This window comes from Chiloscyllium plagiosum, unplaced genomic scaffold (genome assembly GCF_037043375.1).
Source record: "Chiloscyllium plagiosum isolate Xiang-an unplaced genomic scaffold, Cpla_swu_hap1 HiC_scaffold_3, whole genome shotgun sequence".
Lineage (NCBI taxonomy): Eukaryota > Metazoa > Chordata > Chondrichthyes > Orectolobiformes > Hemiscylliidae > Chiloscyllium > Chiloscyllium plagiosum.
Window position 1 is genome coordinate 94,066,091 of NW_028270141.1, and position 17,741 is coordinate 94,083,831.

At 40.3% G+C, this 17,741-nt stretch overlaps 1 protein-coding gene across 2 annotated transcripts in view; it reads right to left on the reverse strand.

Moving 5' to 3' along the window:
• The window catches only part of fbxl4 (F-box and leucine-rich repeat protein 4), a 110,804-nt gene that overhangs the window by 77,988 nt on the left and 15,075 nt on the right, over positions 1–17,741 (reverse strand). For both annotated transcript variants that reach the window (XM_087981537.1, XM_043685479.2), the window contains exon 3: positions 16,284–16,611. In XM_087981537.1, the coding sequence (XP_087837663.1) occupies positions 16,284–16,611 (328 nt within the window). The remainder of the gene's footprint in view (positions 1–16,283; positions 16,612–17,741) is intronic.

Consider the following 17,741-nt stretch of genomic DNA (forward strand, 5'->3'; position numbering starts at 1 on the left):
TATTCTATGCTTTTATGTCATCAGAAAAAAAAAGAATCCAAGACGACTGATCCTCTGTACAGGATCAAAGGGTACAAAACAGTCTCAAACCTAGATGCAGAATGTAAGCAGCAATTCTTATGTGCACAGAATGCCAATTCAATGATACCAACTTTTCAGATATTGTCAGTGTGAAGATAATCATTGGATGCTAAAGATTTGTTTCATAACTCTCATATTGATAATAAAAGAAAAACTCTGTATTTTTTTAAAAATTCACAATTTTGTTCCTGTGTGCAATGTTTTGCCTTCCTCCACAATTTATAACAAAAGTATAAACCAGACCTGAAGAAAAACATCTCAGCAGAAGTGGATACTGCAGATGCTGGAGATTAGAGTCAAGGTTCGAGTGGTGCTGGAAAAGCACAGCAGGCCAGGCAGCATCTGAAGAGCAGGAAAATCGACGTTTGGGCCCATGACAAGCTTTGAATTCATAAAGCTCAAGAGTTGCATATAACTTTACCTTTACACTGACAAATAGCGTGCTAAATCATGCTAGATTTTACTAATATTCTGTATAAACCTTTGCGCTCTCACCCTCTCACAAACACTGTGAAGCTGTCTGGCTATTTCAAGCCATCAATCCCAGTGCCATCAATAAGCAATAGAGCAGAATAATGGGACAGGAATCCTGTGCTCTCGCCAATTGAGCTGGCTGTTAAGAGGTGTAAGTGTTGAATGTTTTCATTTTTTGAATGGCAATGATTAGTCACAAGGCAGAGATCCAGTCATCGCTGCTCCAGGGTATTATAATGACCCTATGAGAGGGTTAGTGGGGCAGAGGGAGACTGGGCACTTAGTAAGGCAGTCCTCCATTTTGCTGCACAAGTGGCGAAAAGTGGTACTAAACACCAGGGCTATGAATCTGGTTGGCAAACTCCTTGCATTGCATGAATAAGTTAAATGTAAAGTCACCACAGTCCTTCCACACCATACGGTTGCTCTCTCATTAGAGTGTGAGAGAGAGTGTGTGTGAGAGAGAGTGTGAGAGAGAAAGTGTGTGAGAGAGAGCATGAGAGAGAGTGAGAGAGAGCGTGAGAGACAGAGAGACACAGAGAGAGAGCGTGTGAGAGAGAGAATGTGCGAGAGTGTGCGAGAGTGAGTGTGAGAGAGAGTGTGTGAGAGTGAGTGAGTTTGACAGAGAGTGAGAGAGAGTGAGAGAGTGTGAGTGAGAGAGAGTGAGAGAGGGAGGGTGTGAGAGAGAGGGTGTGAGTGTGTGAGAGAGACAGAGAGTCTGTGTGAGAGAGAGTGTGAGAGACAGAGAGAGAGTGTGTGTGTGAGAGTGTGTGAGAGAGAGACAGAGAGAGAGTGTGAGAGAGAGAGAGTGTGTGAGAGAGAGACAGAGAGAGACTGTGAGAGAGAGTGTGAGAGAGAGAGAGAGTGAGAGAGAGGGAGAGAGAGGGAGAGAGAGTGTGAGAGACGATTGGTGATGGTTTAACCAGAAGGTCATTACACCTCAGGGGAGAGATTGAGACATAACCTTCATGGTTACTTCAGCCAGTGTTGGAACGGAACTCTTGCTGTTGGCATCACTCTGCTTCACAAATCAGCCATCCAGTCAACTGAGCCTCACCTGATTAGTAAAGTAGGAGAGAAGGTTTGTCAGGGTTGGACAGTGTGTGGGAGAGAGTGTGTGCGAGAGAGAGAGAGAGATTGTGCGAGAGACACACACAACCTTACAATGGTGGAAGATCCAGGGTTTCACTACCATTCACTGGATTAGCCCAGAGGCACAGCATTGTCATTTATAATCATGTGACCATCAAGATATCACATGTGTGCAAGAATTCTTTCCATTGACAGTCCATTCTGCCTCAGATCCTCAGTCCAACTTCCAAAGTGCATGGATGGATCCAAGAGGATAGCAAAGTCCCTCAAGCATATGGCTATTGACCTGTCAATCTGCAGGCCATAGACAGAGACACATAAAAACATTCAGAGATTCTATTTCCAATACCTTTTCAGAAAGAGTTCCTAAGACTCGCAATACACAGAGAGAGACCAGAAGTGTTTCATCTATTTTAAATGGATAACCCCTTATTTTTAACCAGTGACTCCTAGTACTTACATCTTTTTCACTTCCATCCTGTCAAGAATACTCAGCATCTTACAGATTTCAATCAAGTCACCTCTTAATCTCATAAATTCCAGTGGATTCAAGTCCCTTCCTGTCCAATCTCTCCTCATAGCTGGTCCAATTCAGTTTGTGTACAGTCGTAACCCGCAGGAAGTTAACATTAAGATACTCAACTATAGTAATATTTGCCAGTGAATGTCAAGGGACAATGTTTAATGATTCTCTCAGGTTGGGTATGGTTATAGCCTGAGACTTAGTTAATGCAAATTTTACTTGCCGTAAAACAAGAAAAGCCTGGATGTTTTTACGTTTTGCTGCATTTGATCATGGGCTGCTTCAGTATCTGAGGTATTGCAAATGGTACTGAATGTAGTGTGACCATCAGTGAACATTCCTATTTCTGACCTCATGATGGAGGGAAGGTCATTACAAAACAGCTGAAGATGGTTGGGCCAAGGCTATTATCTTACAGAGATGTCCTACAATTGAATTAACTGATCTCCAACATCTGCAAACATTTTCCTTTGTGCCAGTTATGATTCGAACTTGTGGAGAGCTTTCCCAACAATTCCGACTGACTCCAGTTTTGCTAAAGCTCCTTAATGCCGCACTTGGTCAAATGTGGCCTTGATGTGAAGTTCAGTCACTCCTACCTAACCGCTGGAGTTCACCTTTTTGGCCCATGTTTCGAACAACTTTGTAATGAGATCAGGAGCCAAGAGGAATTGAGAAAAGGTTTTCCATTCACAAGTGTCACTTGATAGCATTGTCAACAACCTTCCATCACTCATATGGCAGTAACTAACTGGGTTAGATTTGACCTGCTATTTGCGTGTTGAACATACTTGGGCAATTTTCTATATTGTCTGATAGACGCCAGCTATACGGGAACAGCTTGGCTACAGTTTCCACTAATTCTACAGAACAAGTCTTCAGGACTAATGCCAGAAAAGTTTCAGTGCAGTAACCTTTGCAGTATCCAATGATGTTAGCCGTTTCTTGACATCACTTGGAGTGAATCGAATTGCGTGAAGACTGGCATCTATGATGCTGGGAAGAGAAGTCTATTTTGTCTCCTCCACCAGTCAATGAGATCATGGCTAATCTGACCTCACCACCTCTTTCCTGCTTTTTCCCTATAACCCTTGTTTCCCTTACTGATTAAAAATCTATCTCAGCCTTGGATATACTGAATGAGCCAGCCTCAACAGCTCTCTGTGGTAAAGAATTCCATAGGTTCACAACACTGCAATGGATGAAATTCCTCCTCATCTCTGTCTTAAATGAGAGACCCATTATTCGATGACTAAGCTCTCTGCTAGTAGACTCTCCTACATAGGGAGATAATCTCTCAGCTTCTACCCTGTTAAGACCCCTAAGAATCTTATATGTTTCAATAATGTCACTTCTCATTCTTCTAAACACCAATAAGTACAGACCCTCTCTGGACTGCCTTTAATGCCACCGCATCTTACCTTAGATGACGGACCTAAAACAGCTCACAGCATTCTAGCTGTGGTCTGACTAGTGCCCAGTACAGGTTGTAGCAAAACCTCCCTATTTTTATATTCCATTCCCTTTGAAATAAAAGAAAACCCAAACTGGAATATTGCATGCTTATGTTTTAGAAGAGACTACCTTCTCAAATCTCAAACGAAAATATGATCCATTAAACCAGATTTCAGTCTGGGATCTGACTTGTTAAGTAGTATATACAAAATACCAGATGTAGCATAAACAGCATTTTATGCAAATGTGTTCCAATAATTTTTTTTACCACCTGATTTATTTGCCATGCAAGCTTCAGTAACCTTAGTACACATAGTTCAACTCAGAGGGAAAGACAAATTATTTTTAAAATTCATTTTGTAAATGAATGTATTGGTTGCATTGGAGCTCCACTTTGGTCGAACTCATCTTGTAAACTTCAATGTGTTTCTTTTGCCAGTTTTACTAGCTTTTCCTTTTGGAAGGGTCTCTCAAGTCCTCCAGCTTTCTTAATATCCTCCAATTTATTGTGTATTCCATTACTCTATTTGCCCTATTCAAATGCATTGCCTCATACTTCTCTAGATTGTATTCCATTTGCCACTTTTCTACTCACTCAACCCCCTACTGATATCATCCAGTGAACAGCTATCCTCTACACCACCAACTGCACAGCCAAGTTTTTGCATCATCTGCAAACTCCTCATTTCTCCCACATTTACATCCAAAGCATCACTATCTATACATGCACAACAAACAGCAAGGAACATAACACTGAGTCTGTGGAATGCTAGGGGAAGCTGTTTTACATTTACAAAAACATCCATCAAAGTGCAGAGGAAGGTGCAAGATGGGTGGGTGAGTTTGAGGTAGCTGTTGGAAGTGGGAAGCAAGGCTGGCAGGCTATGGATGAGGTTGGTGTAATTGTTTATCAGAGAAGTTTGATTTTGGGGTGAAATTATGCAAAGCAAATACTGAAAGGTAGAATGAGAAGAAAAACAAAAAAGAAAAGGAAGAAGAGCTTTATTCCAGGTTAAAAACTGTCTTGCACATGTCTTGGAGATACAACAATATCAATACTAATACCAAAGTTAAGTATCTGGATTAAAAAAAATACAAATAACCTGGTAGCACAGAACTTGCTCACTGCTGAAAAGAGATATGCTTTGCTAAAGTCTTTTGTCTTGCAGTCATCAGGACAGTTTGCCAGAATGCTGATCTAAAGGGGAATAGTATTTTATTACTATATGACAGCAGAGTACTAACGTTGGCAAGTGGACTCTGATTAGTATGAGTGCTGCTATGGAAAATGCACTAACTAGGTGACGACTGATATAAACTGCCAAGATTTGTTTAAATTCAAACCAGACAAGCTGAGTCTGATTAGTCAAGGCATCGCTCTGAGTAATGAACCTGTCGTTTATGTTGTTGAGTTGAAACAAGCTCAGTGTGTGTTTATTTTCTTTCTGTCTGAAAAGAACAGGACCTTGTATATTAACATATGTAGCTTCCAGTACACAAAAGTATGCCATATTGTGGCAATCTTACATTGGTCCTTTGCACACTCAGGATTTTTTCGCAAGTATTATCCAATCACAGAATCATATCCAATGCTGGGCACTGTGCCTACGGGCAGTTCCTTGCCTGTTGCAAATGATCAACATGTCAAACTGTTTGATACGATCCACCAGTCTTTGAGATGCTTGGCTTACATACTTTGCATCACATCAGCACTGAAATTCAAATCCCACATCAATCATTTGTATGATACTTGATGGCAACATGCTGTTAGTGATAAATACCACTTGTGTTCCTACTGTATAGTCATAGCTAACTTCACCTGTTGCTCAAAAGTTTTGAAATATGTTACTGTTTCAGAATAATGTGACTGGGCATTTTTCAGGACAAAATCTAAAAATCAAAGGCCTGTTCAAGAGTTTGTGCAATGCACAGCAAGAAATTCTCTGATCAGGATAGTGAGTAGCGCATAGCCAGGATGGCTTGATCATGACCTACTTTAGCATCAAGCTGCACAGGCAAAAAAATTCCTTGGGTCTTGTTTACGAAGTTGCCAATAAGGCTAATCTTATATGATATGAAACTGAAGGCTTCCCTCAGTACACTCATTGCCCAGTAAATGTAGGCCTCTGGTAGAAAGTAGTAAGGAAGCCTCTGGTAGATTACTCAGTTAGAACGTCAAATGAAAGGAAGCATGTTTGACAGCCCCACTTCAAAGATGCATTTGAGAGCAAATGGAGCCCATTACGCTGTGCAAGGAAGTTTCTACATGCAGCTATGGATCAAACTACAGGAGAATGGGCTCTGTTCTGGAGTCCGTACGCAAGTTGAATTTTATGCAAATAGGAACACAATGCAAGACAACAGAAAGCAGCCATTTGTAAATTAGGAGATGTTTGCATGTTGGCTCTTTAAAATTGAATCACTTGTGGGATTACATTCAAAGTACAAGTACTTGTAAGTTAGGCATTTGTAATCACTTCATATTGGACATATGTAGCAATACTCAAGAAAGAATACCCTGAAATGCTATGCCCACATGGTCATTTTCTATATATGATTGTTGTTGTTTCGTTTATATATCTAAATTACTTATCTAAGCAACCACTAACTGCCAAGGTAACACCTTTTAAAAATAATAGTGGCTGATGACTCATTATATATTTTAATTCTAGTCAAAAGGTAAAGATTTTGCACTTCAAATTATAACATTTTTATTGGAAATTGTTCCTATTTTCCAGATTATGTAAATTTACATATTATAACAGGAAGATGATACTGTTTTGTTATTGAGAAAGGCTGAGTAGAGAAGTACAAGCTTTTCATATTTAATCTTGCTTTCTTCAGAATATTATAACATCCCCTGATATCACAGTTGATTACTGTTTAAATCCTCTTCAGGAAAACCTCAATGATTTCCAAATGACAGGATAGACCTTCTTAGTTTATACTTTTGTGTCTTTCACCTCTATTCTTTTCTATTTCTGCTTGCTTCCTCTCAAACATTTTATTTAATGATCACTTCCACTTACCTCATCCTCACTCTACAAGTCACAATTCTCCAACTGCATAAATGCCTTGGGCTTCTTTGCCAATGACAATGGGCAAAAAAAAAGATACTTAGCAATTTCAAGGATTCAAGCAATACAGCAATCTATTTCAGCACACCTTGCAGCGATTGCAGAAGGAGGGATGCTGTGAAATATGCCGGGCCAGTTAAGAAATTTGGTAATGGTGTAACAAGAGCAAAAATTGGACTAACCCATTGAAGTCAATAAAAATAAAAATTGAGAGAGAGGTTGAGAGGGGCACAGGACTGGCTGCTCAACATTCCAGGGTTTTGTTGTTTTCATCAAGATGAAAGGAAGGTATAAGAGGTTGAGGAGTTGCATTAATAATCAGGAAGAATGTCACATCTGCATTCAGAGTGGACATAATGGAGGGGTTATCAACTGAGCCAATATGGGTACAGCTCAGAAGTAAGATGAATGTGATTACTCTAGTCGGATTATACTGTACAGCCCAACAGCTACCAAGATATTGAGGAACAAATGGGCAGATTATAGAAAGATGCAATAACAACAGGGTTGTCACAGTGGGTGACTTTAACTTCCTCAGTATTGACTGGGACTAAGCAAGAGGCTTAGAGGGGCAGGATTTCTTTAAGTGTATCCAAGACAATTTCTTGAAATAGTGTGTGGGTAGTGCAATGAGAGGAGGGGACATACTGGACTAAGTAATTGCTAATGAGCCTGGCCAGGTGTCTAACCATTCATTTGGAGAGCATTTTGGAAACAGTGATCACAACTCCTTACATTTTAAAAGAGCTATGAATAAGGATAAGTCAGGATCTTTCAGGAGGATATTAAATTGGGGAGGAATAAACTACTTCAGTATCAGGCAGGAGCTAGAGAGTATTAATTGGGTGGAGCGGTTATTGGGCATGTCCACATTTGACATGTGGGAATTGTTTAAGGGCTTACTGATCAGAGTTCAGGACATGCATGTTCCAGTGAGGAGGAAGGACAAGATGGTAAGGTAAGCTTCTCTTGGATATGAAGGGAGATTGTGAATTTCGTCAAAAGGGAAAATTAAGTATATATAAGGTTTAGGAAGCTAAAATCAGACAAAGGTCATGAGGAATTTAAAGAAAGCTGAAAAGAATTCAAACAGAGAATTAAGAGAGCAAGAAGGGGCCATGAAATGACCTTGGCAAATAGAGTTAAAGAAAATCCCAAGGCATTCTATACATGCATTAAAACAAGAGGATAACTAGGGTAAAGATATAGCAACTCAAGGATAAATGAGTGAACTTATGCATGGAGACAGAGGATTTGGGTGAGATCCTAAATGAGTATTTACCTAGGAGAAGGATATGGAGGTAGTGAGATTAGTGTGGAGCATGCTAATATGCTAGGGCATTCTGAGATCAAGAAAGAAGTGGCATTGGGTCTCATGAAGAGCATAAGGTGGATGTCCTCAGGGCCTGATGTTATCTACCTCAGGCTTATTGGGAGAGGCACGAGAGGAAATAGATGGAGCCTTGATCAGCATCTTTATATCCTCGCTAACCACTGGAGAGGTCCCGGAGGACTGGCGAGTATCTAATATTTCTCCTCTAATCAAAAGGGGAATAGGGATAATCCAGGAAACAAAAGATTGCTGAGTCTCATATCAGTGGTTGGAATGGGATTGGAGAGAATTGCAAGGGATAGGATTTACATGCATTTGGAAAATGGAAAAGCATGGCCTAATTAAGGGCAGTCAGCATGGCTTTGTGCAGGGCAGGTCATCTTACTAACTTGATTGAATTTTTCAAAGAGGTGATAGTAGAGCAGTGGATGTTGTCGACATGGATTTCAGAAAGGCTTTCAACAAGGTCCGTCATGATAGGCTCATCCAGAAGATGAAAACATTTGGGATCCATGGTAACTTGACTGCTTGGATTCAGAATTGGCTTGCCCACAAAAGGCAGAGGATAGTGGTGGAAGGGCATCTTTCTGTCTGGAGGTCCATGCCTAGTGGTGTTCTGCAGGGATCCGTACTGGGACCTCTCCCTTTTGTGATATATTTTGGATGAAAATGTAGATGGTGGATTAATATGTTTGCAGATGTCACAAAGATCCGTTGAGTTGTAGATAGTACAGAAGGTTGTCAAAAGATAGAGTGGGATATAGGTCAGCTGCAGATACGGGTGGAGAAATGGCAGATTGAAGTTTAATCCAGCTAAGTGTGAGGTGCTGCACTTTGGGAGATCAAATGCTAAGAAAAAGTACACAGTTAATAGCAGGACCTTCAACAGTATTAACGTAAAGAGGGATCTTGGGGTTCAAGTCTAATGCTCCTTGAAAGTGGCCACACAAGTAGATAGGATTGTAAAGAAGGCATAGGGCATTTTTGCCTTTATTAGTCGGGAAATTGAGTACAAGAGTCAGCATGTCATGTTACAGCTTGATAAGACTTTGTTCAAGTACTGCATTCAATTCTGGTCATCACATTACAGAAAGGGTGTGCAGGCTTTGGAGGGGGTGCAGAAGAGGTTTACTAGGATGCTGCCTGGATTAGAGGGCATGGGCTATAAGGAGAAGCTAGAAAAACTCAGGTTGCTTTCTCTTGAGCAGCAGACGCTGAGAGGAGACCTGATAGAAGTCTATAAAATTATAACAGGCACAGATAGGGTTGACAGTCAGAATCTTCTTCCAGAAGTTGAAATGTCTAATACTAGTGGACATGCATTTAAGGTGAGAGGAGAAAGTTCAAAGGAAATGTGAGGGGCAGGTTTATTTTTATATAGGAAGTGGTAGGAATCTGGAACACACTGCTAGGGATAGTGGTGGAGGCAGATATGATAGGGGTGTTTAAGGGACTTCTAGGCAGATATGATAGGGGTGTTTAAGGGACTTTTAGATAAGCACATGATTATACAAGGATTGGAGGGATATGGACCAAGGGCAGGCAGAAAGGATTAGTTTAATTTGATGTCATGTTCAGCACAATATCATGGGCCGAAGTCATGTGCTGTCCTGTTCTATGTCCTATTTACTAAGAGAGATGTATAAGAAGGACTGGTACAGTGCCACCCACTTAACACAGAGGCCTAAAGTTGAAAATTATTTCTGTACAGTTGTACGCACCTTCCATTTGAGCTCTTATCTAATATTTTCATCAAGAAAATCAGGATAAAATTATTAACTTTAGTGTTTACAACAATTATTAAACTTGCAAGAACAAAGAGCGTATGTCCAAATCAATGTATCAGTAAATAGATACAACAAAACAGCAATAAGTAGCAGGGTTGAAAGCTAACATTATGACACAAACAAATGTTACAGGAAAAACCATGATTCCCAGTATACTCCAGAGTTAAAATTTGAATCAGAATTAGATTTATTGTCACTTGTACTCAAGTACAGAAGTACAGGAATCCAGTGAAAAGTTTACAATGTCGCCACACATGGCACCACCTTAGGTACAAAGTACCTCGGTATAAATCTTAGATACAAAATGGAGAAATAAAGAAAAAAAAGTTACGTTACTTTAGAGTTATTCATAGTATGAGTTAGAAAAATAAGAAATAAAGTTAAGATAAACATTACAGTCTTTCTAAAAAAGGGCCTGCAGTAGATCGATGCTGAGGGCTTCCACACACGGTGTGACTGGGCCCACAAGCTGCTGATTGCCCACACCAGTCCCTCATGCATTAACAGTCCCTGCTCCGCTCTGAGCATGCTGACTGTCCGGCTCCACTCGGGCCTCCAGCTAAGAAGTGGTGCAAACATTTCCAGGTGTCAGGCATTAAAAAAAATCTAACTTTTATGTTAAAAACATCTGCTTATCCCATATACTAGAAAACCGCAAGAAGGGGCTGAAATCTAACTGAACTAAAGATGTTAATTAGCCAAGATAAAACAGGAAAACATCTGTCAAGGCAATTGTCAAGAATTAAACTAAAGAATGGCTCCACAACAAGTTAAAATACACAAACTTTGTATCTCCTCCCATAACCTTAGCACGAGGCTAATGTCAGATATGACCACTTTTCAGATTTCTCAAAGTTACAGTGGGAACTTCTGAGAACCCGCCATACAAACCCAAGGTATAATATCAAATATATACCACAGTGAGTCAGTACACAATGAATTAAAAATTTGTAGCAAGCTCCATTAAAATACTGTGAAGCATTTCAATATGAAGGAGATGGTAATTACCATTAACAGGCACAATTACAAATTCACATACAGTTCCCAGCATGCTCTTTTTCGAAATCTTTCTAAAATCTCGCAGAGCTCCCCCTATGAGATCTGATTAAATTATTACCATTCAGCAGTTTCTAACAATTGTTTGGTCATGTGGTTCAGCAGCACTGTAAAACAAAATGCCTACTTTTAGTAGTAATTCTATTACCTTCTTCAGAGACAAATATTTTGCATACTTCATTCCACAAAATGACTGACAGTTACAAAAGTAAACACTCAAGACTTGTGTCTGATCTTGTGGCATCCACTGACACCATAAATTGGGGAGACCAGCTTGTTGACTGGTACAACCTCTTTGGTTTACAACCAAACCTTACAGGAACACATTTACAATAATCAGCAAATAAACCTGTTTATGTTTTTCATTCAACATAAATAAAACTACATTTTGACAAACTTCTAAAAGAAACAGGTGTCAATTCACCACCAGGGCTGCATAAAATTGTGGAGTCATCGGATTTAAAATAAAGGAAACAACTTTTAAAGGCTATGCAAGTAGAATGGCTTTCGTGATTAACTCAATTTAATTGACAAATTGTTTAACATCAACCGTTCAAACAAGTGAGTACATCAAAGTTCTGGTGAAAGATCACAGAAATATCTACTCAGTTTCTCATTTCACAGTTTCTGAACATTGTATGATGTTGCACAATTTCAGCATTGACAGTATTTTGATTTTGGTCATCAAGTTACAGTAGAAGCCCATTTGGATGCTGGGGTCCAAAATTTGAGACTGCACTGTAACTGAACTTTATTAGTCAGAAAACGTTTATCTTCTCACATTTTTAACTTACAAATGAAAATATAAATAAAGATTTCCCTCTTTTGGAAACCACAAAGCCTCCACATTATAAATGAATTTTTGGTATCTTGAACTACCAGAACAAACTTCCATTGTACTACAACTATTGAAGGTGCAATTCTGTGAAGCTCTATCTTTAGCCTGAAGCACAAATCCACCCCAGGTTACTGCCTCTGACAGATTAAGTTGTGCATTGAGATTAATTTAGACTGTCAAAACTTTATTCTGCAATTAAATTGAACTGGATCCTGGGGATGTTTGATGCCAAAGGATAACCCCTCCTCATACTAGGTCAATTACCCTTCGGACAGTCCGAGGGAATCTTTTGTGCTATTTTTGATGAGATTTTTCTGTTTTGATTGGCAGAGGTTATTGCAGATGAGTGGAAGAGCTCTTTTGGAAATTCAACACATCCACGTCAAACACTTGTACAAACTACTGCAAATCCTGGTTAGCTGAAATAAAATCAGAAGATGCTGAGAAACTTAAAACATCTGGCAGCACTACAGTTGAGTCCATCTGCGTTCCGAAGAAAAGTCATATTGAACCCGAAATATTATCTCTATTATTCTCTCTCTACAGATGCAGCCAGACCTTCCGAGATTCTCTAGCACTTTCAGTTTTTATTTCAAACACTTGTGGATCGGGCATATCATCTCAACCAGTCATGGGTTAATGTTGGGAAAGTTGATTACGTGCCCTTTACTTCAGTCAAGAAATCACCTGAAGAGTAGACTCAAATGACGCATATAAAAGCAACGTGAATTGATTTTTCCTCATTATTCATAGCCAATTTAATCTAATTCCAAATTCCCCATTTCTATTTGCATGCAAGTCTTTACCAGTTTCTTTTCATTATCAAAATGCAATATGAATTACGATGTACAAACCAGACTTGAAAACATATTCATAACATGACACACATTTTCCCTGGGTTTAGATGACTGAAATGTCCATGCAAGCAGATTCACAAAGCCTGGGATTGGAAGCATTCAGACCAAGTGTTTTCCCCTAAGATTTAGATTTTACTTGCTTCTTCCCTATGAATGCAATCTACTAATTTTTAGCTTTGTGACGCAAAGGTAAAGTTTCACAATATCAATATATTGGTCACCTCAATATTCATTACGCAGTCTCACACCTCAATCAGAAAGTTGCAGGTTTAGGCTCTACTTAGAGGCATGAATTCTTAACCTAGGCTGGTACTTCTGCACAGTACAAATATACTATTGAAGGTACTGGCTTTTGAATAAGATATTAAATTGTGGCCCTCTCGGGTGAACTTCAAACATTCCATGCCACTATTTAGGAAAATTTCCTAATGTTCGATACGCAGATTAAAATTGCTTTGGTCAGATATTTCACAGCTACTTGTGGAAGCATGCTATGCGAATATTAGATGCCACATTTCCTCCTTTACAAATGGTGACAACTGCTGTAAATCGTTTTGGTGCCACATAAATGCAAGTCCTTCTATTTCAATTAAACAGTGCTGCTTTTGGGATGTGAACAATACTGAGAAAGCACTATCAAAAATCCAAATGGATCAGATTAAAATCTTCTATTCTATGAGCTAAGTCCACGGTTTTAGGACTTTGGTAAAATGTCCAACCTGTCCATGCCAACCAGATATCCCAACCCAATCTAGTCCCACCTCCAGCACCCGGCCCAAATCCCTCCAAACCCTTCCTATTCATATACCCATCCAAATGCCTCTTAAATGTTGCAATTGTACCAGCGTCCACCACATCCTCTGGCAGCTCATTCCATACACGCACCACCCTCTGTGTAAAAAAGTTGCCCCTTCGGTCTCTTTTATATCTTTCCCCTCTCACCCTCAACCTATGCCCTCTAGTTCTGGACTCCCCGACCTCAGGGAAAAGACATTGCCTATTTACCCTATCCATGCCCCTCATAATTTTGTAAACCTCTATAAGGTCACCCCTCAGCCTCCGATGCTCCAGGGAAAACAGCGCCAGCCTGTTCAGCCTCTCCTTATAGCTCAAATCCTCCAACCCTGGCAACATACTTGTAAAGGAGAAAGTGAGGTCTGCAGATGCTGGAGATCAGAGCTGAAAATGTGTTGCTGGAAAAGCGCAGCAGGTCAGGCAGCATCCAGGGAACAGAAGAATCAAAGTGATTCCTGAAGAAGGGCTTATGCCCGAAACGTCGATTCTCCTGTTCCCTGGATGATGCCTGACCTGCTGCGCTTTTCCAGCAACACATTTTCAACATACTTGTAAATCTTTTCTGAACCCTTTCAAGTTTCACACATCTTTCTGATAGGAAGGAGACCAGAATTACACGCAATATTCCAACAGTGGCCTAACCAATGTCTTGAACAGCCGCAACATGACCTCCCAACTCCGTACTCAATACTCTGACCAATAAAGGAAAGCATACCAAACGCCTTCTTCACTATCCTACCTACCTGCGACTCCACTTTCAAGGAGCTGTGAACCTGCACTCCAAGGTCTCTTTGTTCAGCAACACTCCCTAGGACCTTACCATTAAGTGTATAAGTCCTGCTAAGATTTGCTTTCCCAAAATGCAGCATCTCGCATTTATTTGAATTAAACTCCATCTGCCACTTCTCAACCCATTGGCCCATCTGGTCAAGATCCTGTTGTAATCTGAGGTAACCCTCTTTGCTGTCCACTACATCTCCAATTTTGGTGTAATCTGCAAACTTACAACTGTACCTCTTATGCTCGCATCCAAATCATTTATGTAAATGACAAAAAGTAGAGGACCCAGCACCGATCCTTGTGGCACTCAATTGGTCACAGACCTCCAGTCTGAAAAACAACCCTCCACCACCACCCTCTGTCTTCTACCTTTGAGCCAGTTCTGTATCCAAATGGCTAGTTCTCCCTGTATTCCGTGAGATCTAACCTTGCTAATCAGTCTCCCATAGGGAACCTTGTCGAACGCCTTACTGAAGTCCATATAGATCACATCAACAGCTCTGCCCTCATCAATTCTCTTTGTTACTTCCTCAAAAAACTCAATCAAGTTTGTGAGACATGATTTCCCACGCACAAAGCCATGTTGACTATCCCTGATCAGTCCTTGCCTTTCCAAATACATGTACTTCCTGTCCCTCAGGATTCCCACCAACAACTTGCCAACCACCAACGTCAGGCTCACTGGTCTATAGTTCTCTGGCTTGTTCTTATCACCCTCCTTAAACAGTGGTATCTTGTGTGGTATCGGGGCGAGCTGGCAAGATGGGTACAGAACTGACTTGGTCATAGGGGACAGAGGTTAGCAGTGGAGGGATACTTTTCAGATTGGTTACTAGTGGTATTCTGAGGGGGAATCCTCTGTTCGTGATCTACACAAATTAGGTTTGGTGATGGTGGAGTTGCGGATAGTGAGGCGGATTGACATAGGATACAGTAGGGTATAGATGATTTGGAGGCATGGGCAGAAAAATGACAGATGGAGTTTTATCTGGATAAATGTGTGGTGATGCATTTTGGAAGGTCTAGTGCAGGTGGAAACTATAGAGTCAATGGCAGAATCTTTAGGAGTATTGATATGCAGAGGTATCTGTGTGTGCAGGTCCACAGATCACTGAAGGTGGCAGTGCAGATAGATAGGATAGTATAAAAGGCTTATGGCATGCTTACCTTCACTGGAAGGGGCAGTGAGTAGAAGGATAGACAAGGAGGAGAAAAAGGACTGCAAATGCTGGAGATCAGAGTCGAGAGTGTGGTGCTAGAAAAACAAGGCAGGTCAGGCAGCATCCGAGGAGCAGGAGAATTGATGTTTTGAGCATAAGCTCTTCATCAGGAATTCCTCTGATGTTGTCTGACCGGCTGTGCCTTTCCATAAGGATAGACAAGTTATGCTGCAGCATTTTAGAACTTTAGTTAGGCCACACTTAGAATATTGCTCATAGATGTGGTCACCACACTACCAGAAAGATGTGATTGCTTCAGAGAGGGTACAGAAAAGATTTATCATGATGTTGCTGAGTCAAAAGAAAGTTTAGATAGATTGGGTTTGTTTTCACTGCAGGTGATTGAGGGGTAATCTGATAGGAGTTTATAAGATTGTGAATAATGTTGGTAGACTGGTAAATATGAGGCTTTTTCCCAGGGTGGGGAGTCAATTACCAGGGGACAGAGGTTCAAAGTGCCAGGGGGAAGTTTAAAAGAGACGTGCGAGGCAAGTTTTTCACACAAAGGGTGGTAAGCACCTGGAACACATTGCTAGAGGAGGTGGTAGAAGCAGACACAATACTTTTTCCAAATCATGAAGAAACTACCATGATGAAATCTCTACTTGTCAAAATGAAACTGGTTAAACATCATAAGAGTAGAGTAACAGTTTTGTTCTGTGAACTGAAACCATTTTGGCGCTGAAGGCTAATTCTCATTTAAATGAGCTAAAATGTGCATTAAACCACCCTAGATGCAGATTGATGGCTAAACAACAGCACATATCCACAACATTCATGAAGGTCAGAGCTCAAAGCATTATACAGAAAAATTGTTAAAGACGTGGAAGTAGGTCACTTCTTCATTCCCATTACAAAGTATGACATTAATTCTGTTCCCCAAACATTCTGTATGCATTTGAATGAAACTCTTACCTCATAAGGCAGTTTTTCAAAATAACCATTCTTGGTGTATTCAGGCAAGGGTATTCCAGTGATTTGCCCATTGAAGAACTCTAAACTGTGGTCATCCTTGTCGTCTTCTTCCAGATCTAGCATTGATGGTTTGTGAACAGAAAGAAGCCGGTCCTTAACACCATGTAACAGGACAGCATCCAACTCCGTGTAGTAATCTAGGAAAGAACTGTTCAGTTCCAGGCGAATCAAGTTTGTCATGAAGTCAAGTTGTTTAATGCACGGAGTAAATTGGCGAGCCTGCAAGATATTCACTTTCTCAGGTTCACCTGCCCATAAGGTCTCCCATCTGTAGGCACATAAAACATTAAGCTTGGCAGGATGAAATCAGCTTCAATCTATTAGCTGAAATTATTCATTCATACGATATATTATACAAATTGAAATTTGAAAATAACTCACTGAAATTGTGCCAAAAGATCCTTTAATGTAGAATTTTACAAAATTGTGTAACAAACACTATGTAATTTCCTAACTCAGCAATCTATGTGACTGGTGTTGTTCAGATACTACAGGCCATGACAGGACAAATCTGGTTTTATGAAATAACAAGTAGTTTTGAATAAAAGTGCATTAACACTGCATCTTAGCTAAATAGTCTTGTAGATCTTCTTAAAAAACAGTTTTCCCATTTGACCCTAAATGCACATATTATTATTTTTGTTTCTTTTAACATCACATATGAAACAAGGTACTCAGAAAGTACAAAAGACTCACTCAAAAGTTAGTAAATTATATTTCTTTGATTCACTCCCTTCTACATGCTACACAAATATACTTTGGGATGAGGGACTATTACAATAGTGTATTTCATTAACATTGATCAACAAGAAATAGACTTCTCATCAGCAGGGTCAACAAACCACAAAGAGTTACAACTCTATTCTGTTGATTCCTGGATCTTGCCTCGAATTGTAAGGCTCTGGGTTTCAAGTCTCATTCTATGGCTTCAGCACAAAGGTCATGGCTGACACTCCTAGTGCATTGTGGAGGGAGGAGATGTCTTTCTGATGTAAAAAGATCCTGTAGCACTAATTTGAAGTAGAACAAGGATGTTGTCCCTGCTGGCCTGGCCAATATTTATCCATCAATTAACGAACAAAAACAAATCACAGAATCATAGAATCCCTACGTTATGGAAACAGGCCCTTCGGCCCAACAAGTCCACACAACCCTCCGAAGAGTATCGCACCCAAACCCATTCCTCTACCCTATTACTCTACATTTGCTCCTAACACACTTAATCTACTCATCCCTGAACACTATGGGCAATTTAACACAGCCAATTCACCTAATCTGCACATCTTTGGATTGTGGAAGGAAATCGGAGAACACAGGCACGGGGAGAATGTGCAAACTCCACACAGTCATCAGAGGCTGGAATCGAACCTGGGTCCCTGGCACTGAGAGCCTCTGAGC